The sequence below is a fragment of the Volvox carteri genome (assembly GCF_000143455.1).
Source record: "Volvox carteri f. nagariensis unplaced genomic scaffold VOLCAscaffold_66, whole genome shotgun sequence".
In the NCBI taxonomy this organism is placed as follows: Eukaryota; Viridiplantae; Chlorophyta; class Chlorophyceae; order Chlamydomonadales; family Volvocaceae; genus Volvox; species Volvox carteri.
Genome location: NW_003307609.1, coordinates 443,756 through 462,956, shown reverse-complemented (window position 1 = coordinate 462,956; position 19,201 = coordinate 443,756). Strand labels below are relative to the sequence as shown.

The following is a 19,201-nucleotide window of genomic DNA, read 5'->3' as shown; positions in this document are numbered from 1 at the left end:
CGCCACCACCACCACCACCTCCACCGCCATCGCCTCCACCGCCGCCGCCTCCACCACCGCCACCGCCACCAGCGCCACCTCCACCTCCACCACCACCACCACCTCTACCGCCATCGCCTCCACCGCCGCCGCCTCCACCACCGCCACCGCCACCAGCGCCACCTCCACCTCCACCACCACCACCACCTCCACCGCCATCGCCTCCACCGCCTCCACCACCCCCATCACCGCTTCCGCCTCCTCCACCACCTCCACCACCACCGCCGCCACCGCCACCGCCACCGTACCCTCCGTCATGGGCCCCACCACTGCAGCCGCCAGTGCCTGACGATAACGCCATCAAATCTAGCCAGCTCTGCATCTCTGCTTCGCTGGGAAAAAAAAGCCCGCCTTTCGATGTCTTCCCCTACCCCTTCAATGTCGCCCGCTGCACCACCATCCAACAGACCATTGCCAACGATGCCAACACCGCCGCAAATGAGAAGGGCATTTACTTGCTCGAGGACTTCAAGCCCGATATGTCGCTGTGCAACTATGCCAAGGTTACGGTATGCGGCCGCCTTCGTTTAAGGGACCGTGTGGCCCTGGAAAATGCTCTCGAGCAGAAGGCACGCCACTGGATTACTTTGGCCGCCGGTTATGACCTTTGTGATCCAGAGCTGCAGAGCTATTCAGTATCGGTGACTGTAGGAGAACACACGTACGCAATGGGCACTAGCTGCGATCTAACTCCTACGGCCGTGACAACCCGTATGTAAGTGCGTGTGTGTATGTATGCGTGTGTGTCTGTATGTGTGTATGCGTGTGTGTATGCGTGTGTGTATGCGTGTGTGTATGCGTGTGTGTATGCGTGTGTGTATGAGTGTGTGTATGCGTCATGATCTGTTCCATCCAAAACCCGGCAGAAAGACAGCATAAGTATGCTTATAAGCTTTATGCGGGGCAGTCCAAAATTTAGGGAGGGATCTTCCCCACACCGCACTCTTCATGCACACCACCACATGTCACCCCCGTGCCCAAGTGTACACACATACATACACACACACACGGATGCGTGCCTAGCAGGCCGTTGTGCGATACTCAAAACCATTATTACATTGCATGTCTGCTATATGCATGTTAACAGTGTGAGTAGTGAGTAGTGAGTAGTGAGTAGTGAATGCACCACCACCCTGCCAACCTCCTATATACATGTATATAGCAGGGCCTCTACCTTCTGGAATGGTATTCACACAGACTCTCCCTTCCGTGTGCAATACATCCGCGTGCGCAATTTGCATTTTGTTTTCGTGCCTTATATTTTATCACAACTCTACCTTCCCCTTGTTCTGTTCTGCAGATGCGACCCGAGCCAGGGCGGCCTGCCGTACATCGTGGCACCTAGATATTTCCTGCTAGCCCAGACCAACAACAGGAGCTCTACAAACGAGTACTGCTTCGGCCTCAGCACGTGGGCCGCAGAGGTGCGGTTATATGCCATAACCCATAACCGTTATGGGTGATACAATCCCGTACTGTTTATACTGTCGTATAAACACCTCGTTCGCTTCCCACATATGTATGCTCGCCTATAGCACTGCCAAATGCTTGTTGCCTTGTATGCCTACATTCACACCGCGTTGTTAGTGCTGGGGGGGTTCGCAAGCTGGGGGGGGGGCTGCAGGGGGCTCCATCCGTTCGTACGTGTCGCGGCAGCGGTGGGTGTTCTCTCCCTTCACATAAATTCATCGTAAGTTAAGCCTGTCTCCTATTTGCGACTGCTGCCTGCTGCCTGCTGCCCGCAGGGCGACTCCCTCTCGCGGATGGAGTGGTATGCAAGTGAGTCTCCGCTGCCTGCGCTGGATAGATGACAGTACTGCTGCCACTTGGCTGGTGGCTGTGCAAATATAGACACATGAGCGCGTGCGTGCGCGCAAGCTTGCGCAATACATGTGCACAAATTGCCGTGCTTGCTTGCCTACCAAAACAAATCTGCATTAAATATGTCTTATTTATAAAATTGAATAGTCAGCCAATCCGTCATATGGAACTGAAAACGTTGCGCAACAGCAGCCGCAGCAGCAGCAGCAGCAACAACAGCAGGGCCCGCGTGCTGCAGCCAATAGCACGTAGTAGGTATGGACACGAAAGACAGCTGCTTCTGAGCGATCACGTGTATGTAGCCCAGCCAGCCATCCCTTTCCCGCACCTTCATAAGCATGAGTCCATAAGCATGTATTTATGGAGGAATGGGTGAACATACATGCATGCCTATTCGCCATGGCGGGGGACGGGGTTACCTGCTGCCGTGTTCCGGTGATATACGCGATATACCCAGCTGGGTATATCCTGCAGGATACAAAATGAAGCGCTTCACACGTAGAGGTGGCCATCTGGACTCCGTACCCAGCCGGCATGGCGAATAATGCTCTGCTTGCAATAGATGCAGCGCAGCAATGTTGATGGCTAGTTGATTGACTGATTGATTGATTGATTAATTACCTAAACTCTACATTACGCGCTCAGTCGCTTGTCCCGTTTCATAGTTCCACGACGCGTTTTCGCGCGCCAGACGTTCTTAGTTGCATCGCTTGGTCATTTGCTCCTGCCTGCCTACCTCTACCTGCCTGTCCTGCCTATCCCCGCAGACAGGAGCCTGAGCGCGTGGGTCGCAGGCTTCACCCTCTACTCCAGCACGGGTAACATCACCGCACTGCCCGCCAGATGGGCAACTGGCAGCAACGGCAGCACAGACATACTTCAAGGTACGTATGGATGTATGCATGTATGCATGTATGCATGTATGCATGTATGCATGTATGCATGTATGCATGTATGCATGTATGCATGTATGCATGTATGCATGTATGCATGTATGCATGTATGCATGTATGCATGTGGTGCTGCTGTAGCGAGTAGCATCTATCTGGCCTCTCGCGGTGCTAGTGATAATACACGCATTCACACGTATATGTGTATTGACGGTGTGTGTGCCGCAATGCACGACAGCGACTACGGGTGCCCACCAGGCCGCCGCTCACGCTGTGGTGTGGGTGCGCGAATAATGGAAGTGCACCGCAGCTGCTGCCGTAATAACGCTGTGATGTTTACGACGTAGCGAGCTAGCTAGTAATATTCTTCTTGGCAGCAGCGGCGCCGCCCATCATCCTCGCTCTTACGAGGAAGGATGATGATGACCTCCCTCGTCAATACCCGCATCAATACCAATACAACGTCCATGGGCGCCCCGCGGCTTGTACGGACACACCTGCAGAACTTGTAACTTGTAACTTACGATTACGTGTATAAGTACGGTTATGCACAAGTACGTCCGCCGCCATTCCGCCGGTCACCATAATTTTGTTGCCCCGTTCCTGCTTCCCTCTTTCCCGCGTGGCGGCGCACATACGTAGCCAACGAAATCAACTGGACCACCACGCAAGCCAATGGTGCTATGGTTTGTGTGCGGGTCAAAAAGCCGAGGACTCTACAACAGCTGTGCTTTGAAGATAGGCTGTGGTAGGATGGGTACATGGGGGATGGCAGAGGGGGAAAGTACGCACGCACTCATCGCCGACCAAACGCTGCCCTCCGATGATGATGATGATATTAGCTAGAGGACTCGGCTGCTCGCGCTCCCTCACCCTACTTCCCTTTTCCTACCTTCTGCTAACCGCTGCTGCAATGCTCCATTAATTCGTTTTCATTCTGCTGCATTCGCATCAAGTCCATGTATCACCCTTGTGCTTTTATTTTTTGTTTTTGATTTCTCGCTTGCGCGTGTGAACATATGTGTGCACATATATGCAGCTACGTCTCCTTATTCGGCAGTAGCGGGGATCGCTGTCCCACCTTCAAGACGGCGCTTCGGCAGACCTGATGACGGCAACTTCGGGAAAGTGTCACATTCGCGCAAGAAGATATCTGTAAGTGGCGGCAAAGTACAGACATACATGCATACAGCCTTACAACCGACCACGGCGGCAAATTACATCTTTGGGCTAGATTTCTGCACAGCCAAGCAATAAATAGTTACCCGGAGCGCGTGCGTTTGCTTTTACTAACACGTTGTTAGTTATCAGGCAAGTCAGCAAATGCAACCCTCGGCGACCAGCCCGTTGCATGTGTAAATGTCGCCTTGCCTTGCTTCCGACAGGGCTGACGCCATCCACGTGGCCATCTTGGGGAGTTTTTGAGTCCGAGCACGATCGATGGATGCGACTTAACTTTCCTACACAAGATATATACATACATACCGGTTCAAATCCGCCTGCCGGCTCCTCGGGTGTTTGAGGAGTGATGAAATGGGAGGTGGCCCCCCATCATATGGACGATGTAGGACGTGATAATATCAACTTGCGAGCTGACCAGGAACTAAGTTGATGCGCCGTTGATCCGCTAGATTTGGTTGGATGCTGGTGGTGAGTTGCCGAACCCAACGAATACATTCTGAAGTCGGATGGGGTGACGGATTAGGGTGCCCCTCTAGCAGGGCAGAGCAGGGACTGCCCCGGGAAAGGGGGCCGCTGGCGAAGTTAACCACCCTGTAACAACATACATACCTGCGTACTCATAGCAGCAGGTCCACGTGCATGCGTCTAAATCTGCAAGCGGGACATGCCTCCTATTTGCTTGCGGAACGATCGCATAAGGTTACTGGTTGTCGTATCGCCGTACTGGTACCGTCGCGATACGGCATGCACGACATGGCTGTTACTAGTTCGTTTCGTCCTTGATCGTGTGCAGGGGTGGTGTGCCTGCTGTGTGCATATTCCGCCAAAAAGGATATCTCGACTGACACGACTGAGATGTGGTGGGTTGCTGCTTTCCGTCGATTGATTACCCGCAATTACCCTCGTTATCCTTTATACCCGTGTCGAACTTGTTAACGGCCGATTTTATGTTTGGTGTGTTGTGAAAGTGCATGCACACAACGGGGGAAAAGTTGATGTCCCCCATCAGCTCACTACTGCTGGTGGCTACTGCTGTGGTGTCACTAAAACCGGGACCCAGTTGGTATTTGCTGGAGGACTCTGGCGGATGCACGCTTGTTTTATCCGTTTCCTCTTTTTTCTGACACCGTCGTACATAGGTACGGACTCGCCCCAAAAAAAAGCGGATCGCATTTGCGACTTGCTAGACATTCACGACTGCCATATAGTCACAGCGTTGTCAGAAACGTGCATGGCGCACTGTGTTTGGTGTTGTTGCTGGTTGGCACGGATGTGCGACGCCCGAATAACTTGCTTGGTTGCGTGCCTAGGCGTCTCGACGGCTTGCTACAAAGCTGCTGATGAGTTGCTGCAGCGTTCTTTGTTCGCGGTATTACTTCATTATTAAGCAGATATAGCGTCCCCTCGAATGGTAAAGTGAAACTACAGCACGGGCACATACACACGCCCGATGCATGCACACGCCCGGCGTGTATCGAGCTAACCCGACTGACCTCCTCACTTTCGTTTCAATACCTATATTTTACTTGATAATGTTTTCTTTTGCCCATCATTCTTACGAATGCGCACCGAGCGATGAACGCCCCGTGAATTCGGTGATCAACGGGAATGTGAGCGTACTTGCGCCGCTACGTGAATACGACTCACATACCTTGGCTGTTGTTGCATGCATGGCGTGCAGTACTCACTCACTTGTGCACGCGCTGGTGAATGGATTATCGGGCTGCACAGTGGATGGCCGTCTGTATGCTTGCTTTTTGCCTGCCTGACTGTCTGCTGCTTTGTTCCCGGACGAGTGCATGAATGGGTGAGTCTGACGGATACATGTTTGTACTTGGTCACGTGTCGAGAAGATACCTATCGACGGTCGCAAGCATGCTGTAATACGCATTTTTCCATTCTGCGTGGACGCCTCGTTGCACAGGCCAATCGGGTGACCAACAAACCACCTTGCTGCCGTCACCCTTGCTTTACCTCCGCGTCCCCTGAGCCTTTCTTTTCTGCTGTCCCTCCTACACAAACCCACTACTGCTGCTCTTAATCATGACGTCGTTTTGTCATTATATATACGGTAATTTTCTGGGGTGCAGTTCCATGGCAACATATCACGGCCACTGACATGTGTCACACCGTCTGTGTGCCGAACCCGAATATTAAGACTGCGGCGATACTTCCGTGCAGCTCGTACGGGTACAGCAATTACGCTGCGTGAAAGACCGGTTCTGCTTACATACATACCACAACACGCTTGATAGTGAACATACGCGTCAAACCAAATATTGCGTTGCTCAAGAACTCCAACCATCACATCCAAAACATACTAGTCTCTTAGATAGTATCCCCCCATTCACTATGTACATGGTGATGACAGCGACGTGAAGGATCCAGCTACCTACACACGCCCAATCAAGTCGTACATGTTTCAACGTTCGTTCATCTTCGGGAGGTCAACCCGGCAATCCCTGACAGCCTCATCCTAGACAGACGGCAGGTGCTAACTAGGATTCTGCTGCATGGCGAGACCGGCTGCACGATGTATGTCAGGTACCATCGCGCTTTCGCCCCCTGGTGATGCCTTCATCTCTAGACCTATGTTGCCACCGACCCCGCCCCAACACATCGCCCAGTCAGCCGTAAGTCAAATCCTAGAAGCTATGTAACCTGCCCCATCCGCATCCCTCTCTCCTATCTCCAGACGTGCCCCACCCATGAAACTGGGTCCGACCGTTGCTGATAGTTCACCATTTGCCTCAAATGGATGAAAGGAGGAGCCCATGGAATAAAGGCCAACCCGCAAGGCCACCAAATGATTCATTTCACCCTAAACTCTAAGTCACCAAACACGTACCAAACTTGCGAATGACGACAGCGAGGACTTACTCACGGAGGGCAAAAAGCAGCACCGCGTATTTGCCTGCGATGCCGATGCCCCAAAATTGGACCTCACACACTGCCGCATCACTTCACCTCGCTCCCGCCCTCGCTCCCTCTCCAGCTGCCGCGGCTTCGCGAAAGGTTGATTAACAAAAACCTAACAGGCGGACAAAACGCTCTCATGGGGAGCTGACACACAGAGAAAAGCAGGAGGGCGAAACGCATGTTCTTTTCATCCAGTCATGTCCAGCCGCCCATGGAGACCAACCCATCAAGCCGCAACCATCACGAACCACCGCATCAAGACAACATAACGGTCGGCCGCGCTTTTGCACCAGAACCAAAGCACCGATCATCAGCACCGAAAGAGCACCACCCTAGACTGCGCAGCGATCCTCGTGGCAGACCCGCTGCGCCAAACTCCATCACCACGCAATAACGACACAACATCACTAAAAAAACAAAACCAATGTGCCAGCAACCACCGCGTTAGGGCCGCCGGCACAGGCCCTATGGCAGCGTATCGCTCTCTGCTAAAATTTATTGTAACATTCGTTTTATGCGGTAGCAGCCACTGGCTCCGCCGCCTCGGCGGACGCCCACCGAGTGACGAGGTTGCGGTCGCCGTACACGTTGTCGACGCGACTGACGGTCGGCCAGAACTTGGCCTGCCAGACCCACGGCGCAGGGTAGGCGGCGCGTTCGCGGGTGTATGGCCGGTCCCAGGTGTCCACAAGAACCACCGACGGCGCATGCGGCGCATGCTTGAGGACGTTGTTCTCGCGGTCAGCCCTGCCCTGCTCGATCTCGCGAATCTCCTGCGTGGGCCAAACCGTCGGCGCGGCACGTCATGCATGGCAGGTGACAAAATGGGAATATGAGGTAGGGCCTGACAGGGTTTTGCTTCGAAGTCGATACGCGCAGCCGCGTCAGGTCATCTACACAGATGTGGGATGTAACAGGCGACCCGAGGTACATGTAGAGCCGCTTCCATGAAATGTAAACCCCCCGCATCGCTCGCATTCTACGGACATAACACGCAACGACGACGACGACCTCCCGGCAACCACCAGACAGACCGCAGCGTTTTTTGTCGACCATTCCGAGGTGGCGCCCATGGAGCTCAACTGTTCGGTTCTCCCAGCTGGCTTCCCTCTCCCTCTCTCAACTACCCAGCGTACCTCCCGGATAGAAATCATGGCCTCGCAGAAGCGATCCAGCTCGTCCTTGGACTCGGACTCCGTGGGCTCAATCATGAGCGTGCCCGGTACCGGCCAGGACATGGTGGGAGCGTGGAAGCCGTAGTCCATCAGGCGCTTGGCCACATCCTCAGCCTCAATGCCAGCAGTCTCCCTGCACGCGGAGGGAAGAGATACGGGTGTAAGAAAAAGGCAAGGTGTGCGCGCGTGGGTAAGTGCTTGCGTAAAGCTCAAGATGTGTATATGTGTGAGAAGCTTGGGAGGAGGGCTATGCGGCAAGCAGAGTGAGCCAAGGGGACGTGCATTTGCATTTACAGGCAAATTAATTACGTGTTGCGTTTTTAGGCAAAGGTTCAGCTTGGAGGAGGAAGGTATGTCAGGGGTCAGGGGGGAAGACCGCGCTAATGATGCCTGTGCACAGTACGGCGCGTTGCAAGGCACCACACTTGTTTGTAAACACTGCACAATACGGCACGTGAAAAGTCCCCCACCATGCATTCCTCAGCCCTAATAACCCACAACCCACGATCAGTTTTAGGAGTAGCCACTCATAAAACTGCCACAGATTCGGGTTGAAGCCTCTAACAAGGATCAGCCTCACCCAACGGCCTGAGCTCTCATTTATCCAAGCACCCTACGGTTACGAGCGCCGCAAACCTTATCAAGCCCCAACCAACCCACTCTCGAGTGTTAGAACTCACTTGAGTGGTCGCAAGTCCAGGATGAACTCATGCGCGCAGGTACCGTTAGGCCCGGTGAACAGCACGGGGTAGTGGCCGGCAAGACGCTTGGCCATGTAGTTGGCCTTCAGGATGGCGAGCTTGGAGGCCTGCGTGCAGTTGAGCAATTGGCGGTCAGGAGGAAAGGGTACTACTTTACTAAGCGCGGAAATAAAGGGCGATAGGAGAAGGAGAAAGCCACAGACTCAGATTACGCGACGAGTTCGCCCGCACGGCCCAAGCGCGAATGCTGAATGGTCCTCTGCTCAAGTGGATAGTGCCCGCCATGCATTCGCGTAACCATTGGCACATGCCTTCGCTACCAACCATGTCAGACAGTATCTGTGTCACGTGCGCACGCCGCATCACTCACCATCGTTAGACCCCCCGATCCCATCATGGAGATGTAGGCAAAGGAGATGGGCAAGATGAGCGAAGAGCCATACGGCGCCGCCGCCATGGTGCCGAAGGGCTGTGGAGCGGCGGGCCGTACAGGCAGCGCGCCGGTGGGTATGACAGGGTGCGTGGGCAGGTAGGGAGCCAGGTGGGCCTTGACGCCGATGGGACCCATGCCGGGCCCGCCGCCACCGTGGGGGATGCAGAATGTCTTGTGCAGGTTAAGGTGGCAGACGTCAGCGCCGATGATGCCGGGGGCTGTGAGGCCGACCTGAAGAACATACAAGGGAGGCGGGAGGCGGGGGGAGGGGGACCGCAGCAGCACAAGAGGAAGCCGCGCGGGGTGGATGTGGACGGCATGTGTTGAGGCGAGTAGCTCTGAGGAGGGACACGTGAAAACATGCCATGTAATCTCTGTGGTACGTCTTTCTCTGTTACGAACAGCCGTTCAACTCGAAAGCATAGGGAACAGTAACTCATGGAAGGGTTCCAAAAGACTGATGTGTGACATGATACACTTGTGTATGGGAAATATGCACGAGGAAACAAACACCAGGAGGATTGAAGTGTGTATTAACACAATTCTACGTGTGTAAAAATCAATTTCCCCAATCCAGGCTGAGGTTGCCCGGTTGCTTAAAACACAAGCATTTACATACACAAATCCCATGCAAAAATCCCGTGCACACGCCCTATCGTACCTGCGCATTCATGTTTGCCCCGTCCATGTACACCTGGCCGCCGTGCTGATGAATAATACGGCAAATTTCGTCCACGCCCTCCTCGTACACGCCGTGCGTAGAAGGGTACGTGATCATCAACGCCGCCAAGTTCTTGCTGTGCTGCTCGGCCTTCTGCTTGAGCTCCGCGATGTTCACATTACCATGGGCGTCCGTGGACACGGTGACGATCTTCATGCCCGCCATGACAGCGGAGGCGGGGTTGGTGCCGTGCGCGGAGACCGGGATGATGCAGATGTTGCGGTGGGCGTCGCCACGGGCGCTGCGAAGAATGCGCAAGAGGAATAGCTACGTGGGTAAGTGAGGCGTCGCTTAGGATGAGAAAAACATGTGTGCGGGAAGGGCGAAGTAGGGGCAGAGCGGTGCGCGTCGGAAGAAAATATCGTTTGGTAAGGTGGTGAGAAGGCAGAGAGGCCTGGACCGGAACCACGGAGGGGAACTGTCATCGGGAAGCTTACTCGGCCTTACAAGTGCTGCGCTTGCACAGACGGGCCTTGCGTATTTCGTTGGGCAGATATCACGTGGGGTTCAATCGCGAGGAGCTTATCTAAGCTTACCGGACCCTAAGTTCACGCCCTAGGGCACACAGGAGACCGGACCGACTCACAGGTGATAGGACCGGATGGCCATAAGGCCCGCATACTCCCCACTGGCTCCGCTGTTGGGCTGCAGCGACACCGCATCGAAACCCGTGATGGAGCACAACTGGGCAGCCAGGTCCCGGAACATCTCATTGTAGCCCTGCAGGGCGGGCAGAGCGAATCATATACAACCAAGGGGGAGCTATAAGCAGAGCGCAGTTCACTGGTACGTCGGGGGAGGAGGAGAGGGGGCCGACTGAATAGTGGTGTTTGGTGAGTAGACAGACAGACAGACAGACAGGACATGTGTTCAAGTGGCCCAGAAGCCTCCCACTCTGTAATAATTCAATTCAATTCAGGTAGGACATGACACACGGTGGCTGACTTGCAGAACTAGATGTGGAGGTAAGAGATGGTAGGCAAGATATAGTAGGTAGACAGGTGGTAGTCGAGACTACGAAGCGGAGACTTTGCATTGATGCAGGGTTAAAGACATTGCCGCTCAATTTATCCATATAAGCCGAAGAACCGGATGGATAGGCGTTCGTGTGCCATCCTCATCCTCTCAAGGCGCGACGACGAGAGCCGTCTCCCGCTCTCCCAACAACTTCCAACAACAGCGAGAGAGAAACATTTCCACCAAAACGTATCATTAACAGTGGCATCAAGGGCCCATCCCGCTCCTCCCTGTCTCCTCACCTCCGCCTGATCGGGCGGGCAGTACGGGTGCAGGTTGGCCAGCTCAGGCCAGGTGACCGGCATCATCTCCGAAGTGGCATTGAGCTTCATGGTGCAGGAGCCCAGCGGGATCATGCTATGAGCCAGACTCAGGTCCTTGTTCTCGAGGCGCTTGAGGTAGCTGCGCAAGGGAGGAGGTGGTAGAGAAGGTAGTAGTAAGGTGTGAAAAAATCGCTGGGTGAGAAGGGTTGCCAAGAAGAACCCCGACTCACGATGCCAAGCTCCCCAGACCCCCAAGATCCCCCAGCTCGTTTGCCCCCGCCTGCTCTTCATCGGCCCTAAATCACCCAACCAAGCAGGCAACCATTTATTCACTTCGATAGACCCCGTTGAGGTTGGCACCGTAGACCTTCGACTCTAAATACTGCACGTACATGTCATAATCACACAAACCACGCACACCCCGCAGAAGGCACCCACCGCAGCATGTCGTGCTCGTTGTGGTATGTGTTGAAGATGGGCTGCTGCAGGAAAGGTGACTGGCGAGCAAAGGGCCCCACGCCGCCCTCCACTGCTGGCGCCAGCGCGGCGGCGTTGAATGGCGCGTCCTGGCCGTTGTTGAGCACCCGCAGCAGCGCATCGACGTCAGCCAGGGTGCTGGTCTCGTCGAAGGCGATGCTGATGGCGTTGGGCGCAATCTTGCGGATGTTCATCTGCCATCATGCCGCGGGGCACAGAGAGCAGCAGCAGCAGCAGCAGCAGTAGCAACAACAAGAGGAGGCAAGATATGGAAGTACGTTCAGAATTGGCCACCAGGCTGAGGTTTCAGTAAACAGATGTTAACTGCTGACGGGTCCAGATAATGTTGGGTCCAGAAGCGCGTCGCTGGCAGACGCGGTGCAGGAAAAGAATGGAAAGCAGACACCGTCAGATGAGCGTCAGCGTCGGGTGGGCATCCGTACTTGAAAAAAATGCGATGCGGCTCAGCAGTTATAGTTTGATTGAACACCACCATGAACGCAACGGTCGGTCGACCGCGTGCGTTTCTGCGTGTTGTTGTTTCTCGTCACAGCCGCGGGCCGTAGGGGGCCCACAACGCTCCCTCCTCACGGTCAGCCAGTGCCTCAAGAGTCAGGCCCAGAGGAGTGCAGTACACTGCGCCAAGAGCAGCGGATGGCGCCAGGCATGTGGTGCTCCAGCAGCCTTACTTGTGATAATAGGCTGACGTCAAATATGACGCAACCAAACCAAACCCGAGCAGCGCAATGGCTCCATTACGAAACGTAACCACCATCACCGTATGTATGGTCGCAGCAGCGCTGGCAGGGCTCAACAGTTACAAGTAAAAATTCTTCTACCATCACGATAAGGTCTGTTTTTCCCAGCTGTTTCCTCGTAGCTCTGCCGGTGTACACACAGACCGCAGCAGCTACGGCCGCGTACACGCTCGGGTAGTTGGGTAGTTCATGAGCTCGTCAGTCAGTATCATTCCTTGACGTGCACCATCCTGCGCCCGCATAACCACCTCCTTCCATACCAGCTTGTCTCTGGTACGGTTCAACGCACCGCCGCTACTTACACACGCACCATACCTTCTCGTTCAGCGCAAGCTTAACGTACTTGTCCGCGTCGCCGTCCTTGAGCGTCACCGTGACGGTGTCGAAGAAGGGCGCCGAGGGCACACCGTGGCCGAGCTTGGACGCTCCGGCAGCCAGCACGGAGGCCAAACCGTTGACGCGGCGCGCAATGGTCTTGAGGCCCTCGGGGCCGTGGTACACCGCGTAGAGCGCCGCCATGTTGGCAAGGAGCGCCTGGAGGTGCGTGGGGATGGTGGTGTTCGTGCACGGGCCGCGGTCGAAGGGTTTGGCAGATCGTGCCATCATGAGTCCGTCAGTGAACTCGGCAACGCGGGTACGAGTACGGATCAAAGTTACGCTAAGATAACGGTGTTTATCGTGGATGAGCGCCAGCCAGCTTAATGGCGATAATGGCGATGACAGGAAAGTTTTTTACGCGTAGTCCCAAGGGCCGATCTCTCTGAACTCTCAGGGTCTGTGGTTTTGGAGCTTTCAAGACAACAGAGACTGTGGAGTGCGAGATCTGCGGAAGTGCTTTTGATCATATAATCGCGCATCAGCTGCGTTGTGCGGATGACACCTCAACCCGCACCGTTATCCCGCATGCACCAGCATCTCTCGCGACTCAACACACGCCCTTCTGCCCTTCTCCAGGCCACCGCATGGATGACACGTTACATGGAAAAAATTCTCTTCTCGGTCTTTCTTGCGTTGTGCATGTCTACGTCCCCCTGGCACGACCTCTTCTTCCCGGCCCCTTACCTGCGCCGTGCAGATGTTGGACGTGGCCTTGTCACGACGGATGTGCTGCTCGCGGGTCTGCATGGCCATACGCAGAGCCGGCTTGCCCTGTAATGTGGTCAATCGTGGTGGGACAGGAAGTACGTGGAGTTAAGATCTTCGCCAACCAAAACAGGAAATCACCCAGAGCAGGGGAAAAGGAGGAGGACAAACGGCGAGAGGTGGGCAACGATTCTGTATATTGTTATGGAGGCATATCACGTTCCTTCCACATATATTTCCAGTAAACTCCAAGGACTTGCTAGTGAGCATACGTGTTGTGTACGTGTTGCATAAGTCTCGTACTCCCTCACGAAGCAACCATAACCCAGCGCACACAGACCGGTCGTTCAAAGTTCCATAATCGCAACACGCACAAACGGTCATTCGTTTGTTCTTTAATCACATCCACGTGAAACAACCACGCACCTGCGCATCGATGGACATGCCGATGATGCGACCCGGCATGAGGCGCTTGTACTCGTCATGGCAGGCCAGGAAGGCGGCGTGGGGGCCGCCATAGCCCATGGGCACACCGAACCGCTGCGCCGAGCCCACCACGATGTCGGCACCCCATTCGCCCGGCGGAGTGAGCATGGTCAGCGCCAACAGGTCCGTGGACACGCAAACCTTGACGTTGGCAGCATGGGCTGCGGCCACCAGGGCCTGTGGTGAGGTGCAGGAGAGGAGAGAAGAGCGGGTTTTACGGATTTGCATGGAAATAAAGACAGGTAAATGGTAATTTCATTCATGTGCTCGTGACTTTGGTGTCGTCACTTCGCCATCAACGCCCACATGAATGGTAGACTGGGGTTACGAACGCTGTCCTTAGGACATTGTGCGCATATGTGGCTGTAAATGGCGCTGGTTTCAGGCGTCGACAGGGCTCAGTAGTTATAGTTTATTAAAAGCTACCACCAGCGTAAGGTCTGGCTTTTCGGTTGTCGTCATAGCCCTGTCTGCCGAGTCGCTGAGACCGCCGCTGCCGCGCCATCCTTCCCGTGCACATGTCCAGGACCTCACGAACCTCACGACAATCCCCTTAGGCGAACACCAATACCGAATTGCACCCACATACGTAGCGCGTACGAGACTGTAGCACGCTAGTACATTACGTCGTCGCTGTGCACATGTCGTCCACCCCCGCTGGGGGAGTCATATGCCAAGTTCCGGCTTGGGAGGAAGCAGATTGCCGCATTACCCGCCATCGATTTACATCACGCGCTAGGCAGTCAGCGCGCCTGCCCTTGAGCCTTAGCCCCCCTTACTTCCCCTTGCCAGCTTTCGCCCTTTCCTCCCCGCCCATCCATGCGCACCCCAAACCATACGCACCCACCCCCCCACACACACCCAAGAGCACCCACACAAGAACGCACCTTGTAGTCCGACACAGTGCCATCCGTCGCGGGGTACTGCACCAACACGCCGCACACGTCCTTGCCGTACACGAACTTATCCTCGTCCGCCACCACCGCCTCCAGGCCAAGTCCCTCAGCGCGCGTCTGACACACCGCAATGGTCTGCGGGTGACACTTGCTCTGAGGGAAGGTGAGGGAGCGTGGGGCCCATGGCGGCGGTGGAGGTGTAAGCGTATCGGTCATCGGTGGAGGTGTAAGAGTATCGACGAGTCAGTGATCGGTCAGGAAATGGGGTTGGAAAAGGACGCGAGGACGGTGAGTCTACACCCCACCCCTCGATCCGGGGGAAGCGCGGGTTCGGTCCAAGCAAGGACAGGAACAGGCTTTCGCCGATAACACAACAATTACAGCAAGGCAACCCCCAAAGGCCAGTAGCTGGGGACAAGGAGGCAGCAGAGCATAAATGCACAAGGCAGAGACGCGCCTTCCTCGTGCCGACGCCGCCGTCCGGAAGAAAGAAAAGTGCTCACCTCCTTATAGAAGGAAACCGACCCCCTCCTCCCTAAGTCCTTTACTCCTTAGGACCTCAATCCCTAACCCCAGTCACGCTCCAGGGCCCAGCTGGTTCAGGACCTCAATCCCTAACCCCAGTCACGCTCCAGGGCCCAGCTGGTTCAGGACCTCAATCCCTAACCCCAGTCACGCTCCAGGGCCCAGCTGGTTCAGGACCTCAATCCCTAACCCCAGTCACGCTCCAGGGCCCAGCTGGTTCAGGACCTCAATCCCTAACCCCAGTCACGCTCCAGGGCCCAGCTGGTTCAGGACCTCAATCCCTAACCCCAGTCACGCTCCAGGGCCCAGCTGGTTCAGAAGCACTCGCAAACATATGCAACCACCCCGCCCATGTCCGCTGGCGTCGGCAGTTACTCCTCCCTTATTAATCCTTGAGCATGATTCCCCCTCCCCCGCCTTCACCACCGCCACGTAAATAAACACCCTTGGGCCTTCGGCGCGTATGGGTAGTCTTACAGGTACGGGGTCACGCACCCCCAACCATGTAACACACACACACACACAAATAAACACTCAGCAAAAACAGCAGCACACAGAACCATTGCAGCGTTCATTCACTCACCGACACGAGGAACTTGGGCTTCTTGCCTCGGGCCACCGCAGAGCACATGGTCATGGCCTCCGCAGCCGCAGTGGCCTCATCCAGCAGGGAAGCGTTGCTGATGGACATGCCAGTCAGGTCGCACACCATGGTCTGGAAGTTGAGCAGGGACTCCAACCTGAGTTGGATATGTGTGTGTGTATGTGTCATGGAGGGAGGGGCAGGGGAGGGAAGAAAGTCATGTGAACAAAGCCATCGAAACAACTCCTGCCCGGAAGGAGAGGCGGTGAGCGGGAGTAGAGACTGCACGGGTAGGGACCACACGGGTGTCCATAGGACCTACCATGACGGCCAGGGGGGGCTGACTAAAATTTCACCCCTCTCCCCCCCGCACGCGGCCTATTCTCCGAGAACCCCCAGGCGCTACACGCACCTGCCCTGCGCGATTTCCGCTTGGTACGGCGTGTACTGCGTGTACCATCCAGGGTTCTCCAGCACGTTGCGCAAGATAACCGGCGGCACGTGTACGTCGTAGTAGCCCATGCCCAGGAAGCTCTTGAGCACCTTGTTCTTGCCGGCCATGGACCTAAAACACCCCCGCACAAACAGGCAGATAAAAAGATAGGCCGACATACAGGGAAACAGGCCGACGGGCAGGCAGGCAGGCAGGACAGCTTCAGTGCGTGCGAGGACATAGACGCACACTGAGGTGTATGACATTGGGCAGAGCTCCGTATAATTAAAAACCCATAAGGGATTATTGGGCAGAGCTCGGACCGATCTACACTCAGGCCGGTGTAAAGGGAAACCCGAAGGAAAGAAAGAAGTTGTGGAAATACAGACAGACAGACACAGACCACCACCCCAAGACCACGACTATCGCCATCGGGAAGGTACGTCATCAGGGCGCCATCAGGTAATCGACTGGGAGTGGGAATAGGGCCACGCGGTGGAGTGGTGGCTGCCCGTCCTGACTAAATCGTTTCCAAATCCTGGCAGGTTATCAAGTTGTAGCTACACTGCACGGGACACTTTATTAACTACAGGCCCCGGTTCCGTACAGGCGACAGCTCGAGGCAGGAAAGAAGCTCAGGCCCAAAGGCGCAGCAGCAGTTTTCCTGCAGGCGCTTTCGTCCACTCCCATTGGTCCGCTCTGGACGGCGGCGTTCCGGACGATAATTTCGAGGCCAACAGCGACACCAGACACACAGATACCGTTACCTGTGCATACGTAAGATATACATGCAGACACACATCGCACCCCGCAGGCACACATAGGACTACACCCGCGCTCGAAAGCTATACGTACACATACGTGAAGAAAGCCCGTAGAGAAACACATGAGACGGTCGGCGACAGCCGCCGAGAGACATGGAGTAGCCGGCGGCATGGCACCAGCCGCACGTACAAGGGGATCCATTCACCCCACACACCCCAGCCCACCAACACAAGACCGAACGTACTGCACGTGGCCCCCATAGAGCTGCAAGTGACTGTCCTCCGAGTCCAAGCTCGTGACACGCAGCTTTCACTCCTTCTCTGTCGAAATCTAAGGAGGGCACAGCTCAGCCGAAGGAGGTACGTAGATGCAACCCCGCTAGCGAATGATGCCTTGATGCTCCCCATCTTCATTTCAGTTTATCTTGGTATCGCGTACAACTCCCCTTCTTGCTTTGCTGCTAACGCCCCCGCCCTACAACACCCACGTGTGCCTCAGGAAGATTTGGGAATGACCAGGCTTAGGGCCAGCCCCATGCCACCACAAGCGCGCATGCTTTAGCAGGTGGCCATGCTGCGAGGCTTTCCGCCCTGGGATTTCGAAACCAGCAATCCCGGAGCCCAGGAGGCGGCGTTCTGAATATCATTTTATGTCCAGAAGATACGGACTGTTCGGATACCTGGATCAGTCAGTGAATAGTGCCATGATTACTTCACCAATCTGGGTTACCAACGGCTTCAGATGGGAACCATTCCTCGGTAGCAAACGGCAGCCACTCGGTTGCTTGAATCGGGAGCGCCGTGGAGCACTCGAGCAAGTAAGAAGCTTTGACCTCGACAAGAGCGTATTTCGCAGTAAGCAAGGGCTTTTCAAAAACTTGACGGTCACCTCCCCTTTTCCTTCAGGTAAGGCCTGCCAGCATTCCAAACCTCGCGATGCAACTAACCCGCATGGAAGGCCACCAGCTAATTTCGCGTGGACTTACTTGAAGTAAGAGAGGAACTGGCTCTCCGTCATGCCCTCGTGGTACTTGCCCAGGTCCATGCCGTCCTTCCGGACGATGGCCTTGGGCACCGTCGCGTCGATTAGCGCATCGAGAGACGAGAAGCCCGTCATGTTAACCATCGCATCGATTTCCGCTGGGCTGCCACTGTTGTGGCGAGGCTTGAAGCTGTGGTTAACAAGCAGCGGAAAGGGGCGACCCAAATCCACATCGGTGACCGAGACCGTGTCACGCAGGGGAACCCGACGTGGTAAATCATCAGCGCCCGAACAAGGCGTATTACACATACTTAACTTCAGTACTTTCCTATTATTTATCGTAATACTTACTCGTCGCTTGGCAAAAGGGCGTCCACCGCGATAAACCGAACACCGCTTGCAGCAAAGCTGCTCGGCAAGATCGTGCTTGCATGGCTCAGAGCACCTAAGGCACGTACAGATGAACAAAGAGAAAGAAATGAATTAACTGATAAGGCACAGAAGTGCCGGGACGTCTTGAGGATCTTCAGCCAAGTAAATGCCACCAACACACGGTACACGTGTCAGGTGTGACAAGGAAATGCTACACATACCAAGCAAGCAAGTTGACTGTGTGCTAAGCAAGCGTGCGTTGTTGATGTCGAAGAGCTTCACTGCTTCATGCACAGCGCCAGACCGGCTCTGAGCAGCTTGGCCAACGCCCCGCAGCAACCGAGCTGCACGCCTCATGCTGTCCGATCTAACAATCGGTGACGTTTACAGTTGAACCAAGGCGAAAGCGACTGATCAGTTCGGGTCCAAGCTCCAAATTTTGGATGCCGACTTGTCGTATGGTGGTATACGGCACTTGCCGAACCTACCATGCAATTTTATTACAGCTGCGGGATCAATCTTTTACAATTTCCAATGATACTTTGCAGTGTCTGACCATGAGGACCAGCATCGGGTTCTTAAAAATCAATTCTAATTGTCGAGTCCTTTTCCTAGTGAAAAATTTCCAAGTAGCTGGGGATGCTGTCTATGTGATGTTAAGGATTTCATACCGCTGCAAGT

General features: G+C 55.0%; 2 protein-coding genes across 2 annotated transcripts; one reads left to right on the top strand and one right to left on the bottom strand.

The window, feature by feature from the left end:
* Positions 1-518: 518 nt before the first annotated feature.
* Positions 519-4,547, top strand: phV19 (extracellular matrix glycoprotein pherophorin-V19; the record flags this gene model as incomplete). Its single annotated transcript, XM_002956878.1, has 7 exons — positions 519-754; positions 1,340-1,463; positions 1,785-1,818; positions 2,628-2,744; positions 3,393-3,498; positions 3,790-3,905; positions 4,136-4,547. The coding sequence occupies 6 exons, from the start codon at positions 519-521 to the stop codon at positions 3,857-3,859; spliced, it is 687 nt and encodes a 228-aa protein (XP_002956924.1). The 3' UTR covers positions 3,860-3,905; positions 4,136-4,547.
* Positions 4,548-7,363: 2,816 nt separating this feature from the next.
* On the bottom strand, positions 7,364-18,877 carry VOLCADRAFT_107448 (uncharacterized protein; the record flags this gene model as incomplete). The annotated part of the gene is made up of 17 exons (XM_002956846.1): positions 7,364-7,624; positions 7,988-8,159; positions 8,707-8,834; positions 9,098-9,391; positions 9,822-10,122; positions 10,468-10,601; positions 11,141-11,300; positions 11,600-11,832; positions 12,769-12,930; positions 13,459-13,545; positions 13,906-14,142; positions 14,853-15,014; positions 15,970-16,126; positions 16,382-16,534; positions 18,153-18,338; positions 18,500-18,556; positions 18,825-18,877. The coding sequence occupies 17 exons, from the start codon at positions 18,875-18,877 to the stop codon at positions 7,364-7,366; spliced, it is 2,937 nt and encodes a 978-aa protein (XP_002956892.1).
* Positions 18,878-19,201: the final 324 nt, after the last annotated feature.